This window comes from Ctenopharyngodon idella, chromosome 10 (genome assembly GCF_019924925.1).
Source record: "Ctenopharyngodon idella isolate HZGC_01 chromosome 10, HZGC01, whole genome shotgun sequence".
In the NCBI taxonomy this organism is placed as follows: Eukaryota; Metazoa; Chordata; class Actinopteri; order Cypriniformes; family Xenocyprididae; genus Ctenopharyngodon; species Ctenopharyngodon idella.
The window spans coordinates 33,889,760-33,903,097 of record NC_067229.1 but is presented as its reverse complement, the minus strand read 5'-3'; the positions used below and the strand labels follow the sequence as shown (position 1 = coordinate 33,903,097).

Sequence of the window (13,338 nt, the reverse complement as noted above, 5' to 3'; positions counted from 1 at the left end):
AAGCTAATAACTCAGCGAAAGGTTTCAGTCCAATGATCCAGTAACAAATTTATTCAAATAATCAGTCCAAAACAGCACTAATGTAAAGAAAACTGATTACATCAGAGATGGAAGACAGAATAGAGACTCGCGTTGCGTTTTCAGTGAATTATTCTGTCTAGTGTGTGTTTCGCTTTAAAACACGAGTTCTGTCATATTCTGTGATTGTTTCTGAAGAGCGTGAGCCTGCACGCATCGCGCTGTGTGAAATACAGACTGAAAGGAACGTCAAAACACCCACTGCTGTATGGTCAGATGATACGCAAACTACGTTTCTCGACTGGAAAGAGCAAAGCGGTGTCTCTCTAGTAAAGTTTTGATGGATGAGGACTGCAATCAAGGTAAAGACGATTGCGGTGACGTACAGGTATCGTACAGTATATAGTGATGCGCAAACAAACCGTGTATGTGCACTCTCGACGCAAGGATCACACACTGGATTTATGCACAGACACATTTCAGTACATTCACGTTTTTTCCACAGGCATTCAGAATAATGTTTGACTTGTCATGTGTATGTTGCTGTGTTTAGTAATTCTGAATGGATCTGTGTACTGTAGTAGGTAGCCATGTGCAGTCAGGTCAAGGCAGTTGGTTTAGTTTATTTTTTTTTTTTTTTTGTCCAAAAATCCATGTGGTCATGTTCTGTATCGCAACTTGTCTTGTCTAAAATGTATACAAACTCTTTGCTGTTCCACTGTAAATTCTGAAAAAAAAAAAAAAAAAAAATGTGTACATTTTTTTTAATGGGTGCTTTGGTGTGCATAAATATATATATAATATGGACTTCTTATATCATTTGGTTATTTGGTGTCCTTTTGGAGTCTCCAAATGTCCTTTTTGGGAAGACACCTCAATTTACCTTGAAAAAAGCTTGCAGAAAATACAGTTTTGTGAGAATCACACTTCAATCTAATGGTTTACTTTGCTGGATATAGCAAATTATGTCAAAATGAATGTGTTAAACAAGATAAATGGTGTATGCTTAATTTCAAAATAAGCATGCTACAATGTAAAGTAGTGAGTGTACAGCTTGTATAACAGTGTAAATTTGCTGTCCCCTCAAAATAACTCAACACACAGCCATTAATGTCTAAACCACTGGCCACAAAACTGAGTACAAGGCAAGGCAGTGGTCGTCTTGGAGGTGTGTTTGGGGTTGTTATCATGTTGGAATACTGCCCTGCTCTGCTTCAGTATGTCACAGTACATGTTGGCATTCATGGTCCCCTCAATGAACTGTAGCTCCCCAGTGATGGCAGCACTCATGCAGCCCCAGACCATGACACTCCCACCACCATTCTTGACTGTAGGCAAGACACACTTGTCTTTGTACTTCTCACCTGGTTGCCGCCACACACGCTTGACACCATTTGAACCAAAAAAGTTTATCTTAGTCTCATCAGACCACAGGACATGGTTCCAGTAATCCATGTCCTTAATCTGCTTGTCTTCAGCAAACTGTTTGCGGGCTTTCTTGTGCATCATCTTTAGAAGAGGCTTCTTCTGGGACGACAGCCATACAGACCAATTTGATGCAGTGTGCGGCATACGGTCTGAGCGCTGACAGGCTGACTCCCACACCCCTTCAACCTCTGCAGCAATGCTGGCAGCACTCATACGTCTATTTCCCAAACACAACCTCTGGATATGTCGCTGAGCACGTGCACTCAACTTCTTTGGTCGAACATGGCGAGGCCTATTCTGAGTGGAACCTGTCCTGTTAAACCGCTGTATGGTCTTGGCCACCGTGCTGCAGCTCAGTTTCAGGGTCTTGGCAATCTTCTTATAGCCTACGCCATCTTTATGTAGAGCAACAATTCTTTTTTTCAGATCCTCAGAGAGTTCTTTGCCATGAGGTGCCATGTTGAACTTCCAGTGACCAGTATGAGAGAGTGAGAGCGATAACACCAAATTTAACACACCTGCTCCCCATTCACACCTGAGACCTTGTAACACTAACGAGTCACATGACACCGGGGAGAGAAAATGGCTAATTTGGCCCAATTTGGACATTTTCACTTAGGGGTGTACTCACTTTTGTGGCCAGCGGTTTAGACATTAATGGCTGTGTGTTGAGTTATTTTGAGGGGACAGCAAATTTACACTGTTATACAAGCTGTACACTCACTACTTTACATTGTAGCAAAGTGTCATTTCTTCAGTGTTGTCACATGAAAAGATATAAAATATTTACAAAAATGAGAGGGGTGTACTCACTTCTGTGAGATACTGTATATATATATATATATATATATATATATATATATATATATATATACACACTCAAAATTAAAGTTAGTTTTTTAATTAATTAGTTTTTAATTACCCTTATGTTTGACTTTCTTTCTTTCTTCAGTGGAACACAAAAGGAAGAACTTGTGTGCACTGAACTTGTGAACAATTTATTCAGAAAGGTTTCTGAATCAACTGATTCATTGTAAACTAAGAGTCAAAACACTTATGATATGCTTATGAAATGGATGTTGTTACTTCTATGAACTCTCTTGTGAGAAAAGATAAGAATGTCAGAACCTGGGCAGATATCAAGATTGTCAATGAATCAACTTACAATATGGGTCTTTGGATTGGATTCTTTTTTGTTCCTCAGATAAATGAAAGTCATATACAGGTCTGGAACATCATGACAGTGAGTAAATGATTATTGGATGAACTATCCCTTTAAAAAGACAATTCATTTTAGAATTTATTTATATTTATTTATATATTCTTTAACAATTAAAGAATTTAATTATAAAATATTTGTATTCTTCCCACTTAAATAAAAAGAAATTACTTTTTTTAGTCGTTACATGTACACAGTAGCGTAACTTAGTAATGACGGGCCCCTAGTGCAGGCTATTACGATGGGCCCCCTGGGCTGTACAGTTATGAAGCACATACAAACACACACATTGTGCTCGTGTCTAGAAAGGAACCCTATATAAGCAAATTTGTGTGTTTATCCTAATTAATTGAGACCAACTAAAATCAGTATCTTATCTGTTTCTTATATTAAATTGAACAGTTCTCTTTGCGTGCGGCTCTCCCCAACACACATGCTACTGAGGCTGTGCTGTGTGCGCCCGGCCGCAGCAGCCAGAACCAAATTAATCGTGTTGGATTTTACAGTCGGCATGTGTTACCTATTGTATTTGCAAAGCACAGAGGGCAAGGTTATCAGAAGCATGGAGTGTTTCAGCACTGTGGTGCTGAAACTACCACAGACTTTTTTGGTATTTTTAGCCTAGTAACCCCAGGAATCGTGGCAACAGCATTCCTCTCTGAGAGGCAAGAGACATCTCCATTTGATTAGCTATTTGTTCGTTTGTGTTAAATAAGTGGTGATATATTGCTGGTACATGTTTTTGAAATCGTGGTGAGTGCTCGTTGCCGCTGTTATCAGTTCTCTTCGCGCTCGTGCACACTGCGCGGTCTTCACACAGATCAGCGGCGAGTATAAACCAAGCTTAAAGGGATAATTCACCCAAAAATGAAAATTCTGTTATCATTTGCTCACCCTCAAGTAGTTCCAAACCTGTATGAATTTCTTTGTTCCGCTGAACACAAAGAAAGATATTTGGAAGAATATCTGAGGAATGTTTGAGGAAAAATAAATACTATGGTAGTCAATGGGGGGCGAGATCTGTTTGGTTACTGACATTCTTCCAAATATCTTCCTTTGTGTTCAGCAGAACAAAGACATTCATACAGGTTTGGAACTACTTGAGGGCGAGTAAAGTATTGTATGATATTTTTTAAATACTTTTGCTTGCTACTGACTTTTTTCAATAAAACTGCTGACACCAAGGCAAAGGTGGATATGCACATTTAGGGGTATATATACGAAATGGTCAACAGTTAGTGGTAAAGCGTGAATGACGTGTAATTTCGAATCTCAAACCAGTGCATTTCATCTGAAATGTGAGTAACGCAAGTATCCTGCAGAGTCACTTCATCACCAGGGGCCCACTTGCGATGTGCGTGGGCCCCCCTCCTGCACAAGCCCCAGTGCGGCTGCACTGCCTGCACCGTCTGTAGTTACGGCCCTGCATGTACATATTCTCCTCTCTATTGTATTTAGTTGTTTTAATAATGTATAATGTCTACATGTTTATGTTTCATGTTAAATTCATGTTATGTTTCATTGCCATCATGTGACTTTCTACTTTTATTACTTGTATTATTATACTTTAAAATACAAAGCAGATTTAAGTACTTCCTATAGGTAAAAGATATACAGCCTGCCATAAGTGCAAAATATACAGGCACCAAATGTTGTCACTGTATTTTTATAGTGAATTTTTGGCAACCACAGCTGCCAGCTTTTTTTTTTTTTTTTTTAAACACAACAGAAACACAAATTTTGTGAAAGAGTGTTACATGGAATGATCTACATGCACACACACATTTGCAAGGACACCCACATACACAAACACAAATGTGTTCAGACACACAGTATATGCTGTAAACACACATATACACAACAAGAGCTTGTCTGCAACTTCCTTCTTATTATCAAAAATGAAGTAATACAATCAGTGCAATTATTTTGACATTTCTATTCATATAATCTGGGGTATATTAAGATATAAGATTAATATTAAGTAACTTTAAAAACTATTAGAACATTCAGGATCTAGAATCAATGTCACTCTGCTACTGAAAGCAATAAATCCAGCCTGTTGTCTTTTACAGACTTACTGCATTAGCTACTCTATTGCATTCTCAGCTGGATGCATGTCAGCCAATGAAATTGCACTAAATCACAGGGGGCTGATGGGATTTGTAGTTTATTGATTTCTGGCTAATCCTTTGCAATTCATCAAAAAGGACACAAAATGTATAATGAAATCTTAATAACCGTTGACGGGACATTATTCCTAAAATAATAGCCTGTTATAATGACATGATGCAAGAATCATTTGTTTGAAGAACAGATTAAAAATATATGCAGCACAAATAACCACATCAGCAGTGTATGAATTAGTGCATATATGCTTGAGCATATCTATGTGTGTGTCTGTGACTTTTTGAGCTAAAAGCAAAATGCAAAAACATACAAGACAAAATAAAGAAATAATGGCACATATTACAACCGCCCCCCAAAAAGAGTCTTAAAAACAAGACAAAAAGGGAAAAACATGCAAGAAAAATACCTTCGTCCCTCGGTCTGTTCATCGAAGACTCATCATGTTTTTTTGTGAGCGGACCTGGGGTTAAGACAAAAAGGGGGGGAAAGAGAAAAGACAAAATTCAAAAAGATTTTACTGCGCTTAAACAAAAAGAGCAAAAAATTCCAAAACAGCAAAACAAGAAAAATGACAAACTAGCAAGAGATCATGTGTCCCAATTTAAAAGAAGAATCAAAAACAGCAGCCAAAGCAAAAGAACAAAACAGACAACAAACTCATAGAAAGAGAAAGAGAGAGAAACTGATGGTGGTGTGACACTTGCTAACATCTCAACTAGCAGCTGCGATGTTGTTGTCTCTTTTCTTCCTCAGTTTTCCCTTCCACACTCACTCATTCGCTACATGCCAGACTTTCAATGACAAATGTCCAGCCATCTTTCTTTGTGCCCAAAGAGAGAAAGTGATGAGACATGTGGAAACACTGTAGCAAAGCTGCGTTTAGTGCAATGGCCCTCAGGAGTCCTCTGTCTTAATGTCCTGTGGGACTCTAACTCCCCCTCACAGGATAAGACTGCTGAAACTGTGATCTCTCTTTTCCTGTCTTACAAACAAACAAACCAACCAACCAATCAACAAGTTGTGTAATTTTCTTAAGATAGCATCTGCAAAGGACATACATTTATAGCTATAAATGAACATTTGCTATAATTATAAAATATACAGCAATAAATTAACTATTCAAACTTCCAAACAATATAAGCATCTGGTACAAAGTGAAATTTGAAGTCAAAATTAAATTTACCGTTGTGCATTTCTGCACTGCAGAGCAACTGGTAAAAACAAAAAGTGTTCCAGTGTGACAAAATGAATGTGAAAAATTACAACAAATTTGACCTTGACTCTTCTCTATCCTTATTTTTCAGCAAAATACCACATGATACTACCTGTTACCATCAGTGTTGTTATTGTTAAGTAAAATTAAAACTATTTAAAATAATTTTCAGTAATTGAAAAATATAATAATCCTATAATATATATTATATAAAAAATATAATAATCCAAAAATATTTGTGTTGGAATCTAAAACTTGTTTAAAACTAAAAAATGTATTGTCATTTATTAATCAAATAACAAACTGAAACATCTAAATAGTTTTTATTCACACATAATAACAAGTATATATAATAGAAAGCTTCTGTAACATTATCACTACTGTTCAAAAGTTTGGGGTCAGTAAGAGGTTTTATTTTTTTTGGGGAAAGAAATTAATACTTTTATTCAGCAAGGATACATTAAATTGATCAAAAGTGACATTATAGACATTTATAATGTTCTTCTGAACTTTCTATTCATCAAATAATCCTGAAAAAAAAAATTGTACACAACTGTTTTCAACATTGATAATAATAATAAATGTTTCTTGAGCAGCAAATCAGTATATTAGAATGATTTCTGAAGGATCATGTGACACTGAAGACTGGAGTAATGATGCTGACAATTCAGCTTTGCCAACACAGAAATAAACTGCATTTTAAAATATATTCAAATAGAAACTTTTTTTAATATATATATAAATAAATATATCACAATATTGCTGTTTTTGCCATATTTTGGATCAAATAAATGAAGCCTTGGTGAGCGGAAAAGAATTCTTCTTTTTTTTAACATTAAAAAATCTTACCGTTCAAAAACTTTTGACTGGTAGTATATACAGTATATATATATATATATATATACACACACACTACCGGTCAAAAGTTTTTGTTATCAAGCCACTGGCCTTGATAACAGCTTGCAATGCACTTTTCCACACTTTTTGTTGTTATTGGCTCTTATAAACACTAATAAAAATAAGAACATATAAAATCAATCATATCATATTAAACTACAAATTATATTATGTATTAAATTAATCAGAATATAAATAATAATATATAAATAATACTATTAACAGGTTACCATGGTAATTCCATGTTTTTTAGATGTTTACCATGGTATTACCATGGTATTCTTTGTAGCACTTTAGATTACCATATTAATACTAATACATGTTACATGCTATTCTAATCACACCCTCCTACCCCCACAGTATCTAAAGCTAATATTACCTTGAAAGTCAGGTGCTAAATGATGCAAGTTAAATTCTATTTTTCTTCTCGTTTAATTAGTGCATTCTTACTGGCTTCTTCAGGACTGGATCTGGTGCTGCGAGACACATTAGCATCTGTCGCTAACTCAGGTTAAATGCTAAATGTTTGTGTGGCGACAGCCATTAAGGGGTATTATCAGCATGACCCCCTACCCCCTTCCTCAGTACTGGCGGTGGGCCTGTAAGAGACGAGATAGAAATCGTCTCCATTTATTTACCGTTTATCTGCTACACAGGCTCTCCACACCAATAGACCACACACACACACACAAACCCCATTTGTCATTGCTGTGTGTGTAATCCTCACCCAGACTGTCTAACAAACATATATACAGCACAACTGTGTTCTCATAAAACACTCCCTTTCAAATGCTCACCACCTGATTTTTCTTAAAGCACATATACACATATTAACAATTCTATTTAAAGTGAAAATGTCATGTTTTCAATGAAAGTAATACTTTCTCTTATCCCAAGTGCAGAGACAACAAGCCATTAGTAGGTTGATATCCTATTATAATCTGAATACAACTCCTTCCATTCAGTATAGTATGCAAAAAGCAGATTTTCAAATGTGTAGTATGCCCAAATACACAGTATTCATAAAATCAAAAGCAAAAAATACCTGGATGACGCATTCTTTGAGCTGAAATTCTGAAGCGTGAGGTCACAGGAGAGTCATTATATTTGTAAATAGCCAGGAACAGTGACTTAGCTAATGAAACAGGTCACAATGCCAACACGACAGTAATTTTTTTATACTATTATTCATTTCACACTACTATTCATACTGTCTGCACACATACTTATAGAACATACTTAATTAATGTCCAATAAGCTAGCTCTTTATCAAATGTAGCACATACTTTAACACCGCTGGAATTTGGATGCAGTTTGCTAAAGTATCCAGACCAGTCCAACACAGCAACACTTGCTCAACAAATAGATTGAAACAGTCAGGTTTCAGAAAAAAAGAATCCCAATCATTCTTCAAAAATATAAAATAAAAATAAAAAAATAAATAAAGTAAAGATAAATTTTATAGCATTATTTCTTTTCTCATGCTTTCTATCGATTTGGTGAGTGTGATTTCACCAAGTACGACATGTTCCTGGATCAACATTCCAATCAACCAATCATATTTGAGGGACTAGTTTACTGTTTATGTCAAGTTTAGGCTTACAACCAGGGTTAGGTGCTTGTACATCAATGTTATTCACCTATCTTTCCCCTCGGATTTTAGGGATAAGTTATGGGAAGGATTAGGTTTAGGGGTAGGAATAGGGTTAAGACTAAATTTTTGGACAGGAATGTTGCTCCAGGATCAACAAAATATGTTGATCCAGGAACATGTCTTACTTGGCAAAATCACGGTGACCCTATAGATATTGTGACTGTGAATTCTTTTGGCCACAATAATCATGTGGTGAAAAATCTGATATTGTGACAGCTCTAATCAGTAGTTTTGAATTTATCTATCGCTTTTAATTCGCAATGCTTAATTTGACTGTAGTTTCCCTCAAGTACTTAGTGCTGTGCCTTTGACTTTGTCTGATTTTCAAATACTTTTTTGCTCCAAATCAAAGTTTGTAAAGTTGTGATTCACCTCATAGCTGGTTGGTTTGGTTCATGGCTTATCTATATTATCTATATTATTAACTCTAATAATTTAGTGCCTCTAATGGCACTAAACAGAAATGACATATTTCACCTTTAAGCATGCACGCTAAAATGAATGAAACATATGCTTATTCCTTATGTTGTCGAGTGTGTGCGCCTTCTTGCATGTTCATCTGAGCTGAATCTCCTCCTGAAATGCACTTAAGCTTCGAGACTCGATCAATGCTGACGTGATTTTCAGTTCAATTCACCATCTCAGGTCAGTTCTTCCAGTAAAGGCTGGAGAGCAGGAGACAGGTTGATGGGAGTATGGAGCGAGCGCGTGTGTGTGATTAAGTCTCAACAACGTCAGCACTTTATCGACGCTTAAAGCATTTGGAGATCAAGCTTTCACTACTTTACTGGTTACTGCTTCCGTCTATATGGTCTACAGCCTCCATTAGAGCTCAGGCTTTTCCAGAAACCTAATCCTGCTGGCCTTTGAAGACGATGAACCAGCTTTAAAACGAAGGCCCGAATTCACCTCTAAGTGCAAGAGAAGACATGGGATATACCGTCGGCATGGAAGAAAAGCAGAAAGCATGATAATGAAGACTTAAAATTGAGGGAAAGATCATTTACGTGGGATGAGTCTTGGGTGGTACGTGGGCTGGTGAGCGCCTGGTGCGGTGACAGTCGGAAGGGAAAACCAGACTCCGTGAACGTGGCGTTACTCCCAGCCTGAGAGATGGCAGTGGGTTTCGAGTGTGCATGTTGAGCCGCCGAACAGTTTGTGCAGTAAACACTTTCTTTCTGTGAAAGTTTGTGTGTGAGCGAGTGTGTATTTGGTACTTTTTGACAGTAGTGTGTGACAGGAAACCCGGCAGTAAGCCATCCCAGTGTAACCAGCAGGTTTGTCCTCCCTGACAGGCTTGCCGTGTAGAGATGTCTTCAGTATATTCTCTCCGTCTCTCTTTTTGCTTTTTTATCTCTCTGTCTCACTCTCACTGTCTGCAAGGGGAGCAGACCAAGAAAAAACAATACATGAAAGCAATCTGCTTTGAAGGGCTGAAGTCATGTGCTCAATATATATCTCCCCTCCATTAAAGACTCTAGATGAGCCATTAAACAACAGCTACAGTAGTTTCTTTCTTTCTGTTTTGTATTAACTCTAACGCTATGTCCTAACCAGACATGATGTGTCCAGTTTCCAGCGACTGTATATTGTCTGTCCACTCTGAAAGCAAAAAATACTGCACAATCTTGATCAATCAGAGAATATTTGATGTTTAAAATGCAGTTATGTGGAGTGAAATTTGACCAATGAGATTATGGTGTGGGCGGGGCTAACCAGCACAACACTACAGAATTAGAAACCACACGACAAATGAAATGCCTTATTGCAGGCTGGATAGAATACAGTGCAACTGTGGAGGTTCGTACGGTAACTAACACCATGTCCTGACCAGGCGTGACATGTGAAACCTCCGAGAGGTAATTTGTCTGGACACATTGAAAGTGAAATTGATGCGTGACATGCTAATTGCGTGATCCCCTCAGCCAAACCAGTTTAGCGCAAACTGCATCCTGCAGCCAATTCTAAAAATTTCATTGGTCATGTCAATCGCAATGCTGATTACCTACACAACGCTGAAACAAATATTAACCCCTAACTCTAACCTCAACCCTAGCATATATTTGGTAGCACAATTTTATGGATAGCATTAATATTTGTCACGATCAGATCCATTTATTATATTTATGAACTCTGAACTGAATCCATGAAGTTTAAAAATAAATGGGGAAAAAAAAACATGATGCTGATGCTAATCACAGCCAATCAGAAAAAATGATGTTTAATATGTAGCTATGTGGAGTGGAAAGTTGAACCAATCAGGTCTGTGGTTAATACAAACTCAAGATATTTTTATGCTTTATTCTACAACATCACATTATAAACTCAATATTCAAACTCAAACTTTATAACTTGTAGATTTTAAAGACTGAAAGAGCTGTCGGAAGCAAAGCGATGGTGACGTTAAAGTCATGCAATTAAGGTTTAGTTCGTTTATAGCCAAACTTTAGCTTTTTACTTCTGGCTATTAGGCTTCAAAGTTCATAAAAGTTGTGTCGATTTGTGAAAATTATCTTGATGAACAAAATGTTTAAGAATCAATATTGAATCAATGTTGGTCATGGAGCTTATTTTCTGTGATAATACAAAAAAATCCAATTGGCTTTTTGTCAAGGGAACCAGGGTGATGCTCTATTGATGGCTATTTAAAAGTAGCTGTGTATTAGAACTGTGCGATTAATCGTACTTGATTTTCAGTTTTGGCTTCCAACAATTTTGAAAGCAATATAATCAAGGTAAAAAGATTATTGTGCCGCTGCCGCATTCTGTCCAGCACACCTTCCTTTCCTTCACAGCGGTGCGCTTTCATTACTCCCTAAAAGCCCAAACTTAACATCCAAATCCCCCAAATGAGTGAGTGTTGTATAATGTAGTGTACTTGCCAAACTGCGGGACGTGTTTGATATTAAATAGTGTTATTAAAAGCATATTAAGCCACAAAAGAGACACTGTTTTCCTATTCTATGCACCTAAACGTGTACACAAAAATGTCAATATGTCTTTTGGAGAGTATTCATGTAAACACAGTGGGTTATGTCTTAAGTAAACGCACACAGTTGAGAAAGAAAATGTGTAACAGTATATTGGATCCGTGCATTAGCTCTTAAAGTGTCAGTAGCCTAATATACCTGCTGCAGTGTCATTAATGATAATCAAACAAATGAAAAAGGAAAATAACTCACTGATTTTGACTGAATAACTTAAGTAGATTAAATAAGACTTTGATCATATCACCCACCAATAAAACTTAAAATGTAATTTATTCCTGTGATGGCAAAGCTGAATTTTCAGTGTCACATGATCCTTCAGAAATCATTCTAATATGCTGATTTACTGCTCAAGTAACATTTCTTACTATTATCAATGTTCAAAACAGTTAATATTTTTGTGTAAACTATAATACTTTTTTTTCAGAATTCTTGGATAAACAGAAAGTTCAAGAGAACAGCATTTATTTTATATAGATTTTTTTGTAACATTATAAATGTTTTTACTGTCACTTGCTAAAGACTAGCTTTCTCCAGGTATTATGATACAGACCATGGACATAAACAAGACCGCTTGAGCATGGAAAATAATATTAGCCGTAACATAATAGCCCACTTTTCAGCATCCAATCAAATTCTGATAGATACAGTCAAGCCCCACCTTACATCAACATTCCAGCTAAATATTCTGTTTCACTCAAAAATGTCACATTACGGGAGCTAAATGGGTTGCGAATACCATTTCATGTTGTTTTTAAAAGTCACCCAGCAAGGAGGTGAGCGCAGCCTCAAGTGACATGATGTAATGGCCAGTTTTTCAGTGAAATTTCAGGAGAGGGACGAATCACCGTTGTAATCGTCTCCAAGAGCTCTGTGAAAATGAGGTCATCGGGCACGCGTGTGCGTATGAGTGTGCTGAGCTGTGTTTCTTTGCCGTTCAGCGCCTGTGGGCAAGTGAGAAGAAGACTGTCCATGTCTCCATGACATAAACCTTCAGTTACTGCTAGCAATCTCCCAGCTGCTCCCACTCAAACAAGTGTCATCCTTCTCTTCCTCTTTCTCTCTCTCTCCTGTCGTGCTCTATCTATCTCTTATTCACTCTTTCTCTAGCTGGTGTGCTGTCTGCGTCTGCTGCATCATGCTGTGCTCTGAAATATAGCTTTTAATAAAGCGTATGGATGGTAAACGCTCGTCGAACCGGTAATAAAAATGGAGGATTCTGGGTGTTTGGCGGAGGCAGAACTGTGGCAGGGGCTAACACAGTCGGCTAGACGAGAACACAGCTGCCTTCCCACACAGAGCACAGCTGGAGTTAAAAGATGTGTGTGCGTTTATGTAGAGCTGTTGGTTCTAATAGACCTTTCACAGTAAAGGAGGGTCTGCCATCTTGTTAGTGGTGCGTGCTACGGCAAACATCACTGCTACTTTTGCTCATACTTAGGGCTGAATTCAAAACAAAGCCCTAACACTAAGTACTAAGCTTAGGTATGCTGTTAGGTATGCATTATGCTGCAGACATAATTGATACCTCAAGTCATATGGTTTAGTGAGATGAGACGATATTACAATACTAAGTTATCAGACATGTTTGCCTGGCGCACTCTCTGAAGGAGATAACCAAGCCATATCTAGGGGCAAGAATATCATAGGGGTAAAATGTCTAGGTCATAATAATGAAAGTGAGAGGAAGTTGAAGGTTGCTATAGTATTTGGAATAAAAATGTCAAGATACGAATACGATTTTTTTTGCATTTGAGATTATCTACATGACAAATAAAAACCACATTTCCCCCAG

The 13,338-nt window shown here is 37.2% G+C and overlaps 1 protein-coding gene across 3 annotated transcripts in view; it reads right to left on the bottom strand.

Annotated features, from left to right (window-relative positions):
* The window catches only part of nlgn2b (neuroligin 2b), an 86,925-nt gene that overhangs the window by 33,922 nt on the left and 39,665 nt on the right, over positions 1-13,338 (bottom strand). For all 3 annotated transcript variants that reach the window (XM_051910629.1, XM_051910630.1, XM_051910631.1), the window contains one exon: positions 5,199-5,252. In XM_051910629.1, coding sequence (XP_051766589.1) covers positions 5,199-5,252 — 54 coding nt within the window. The remainder of the gene's footprint in view (positions 1-5,198; positions 5,253-13,338) is intronic.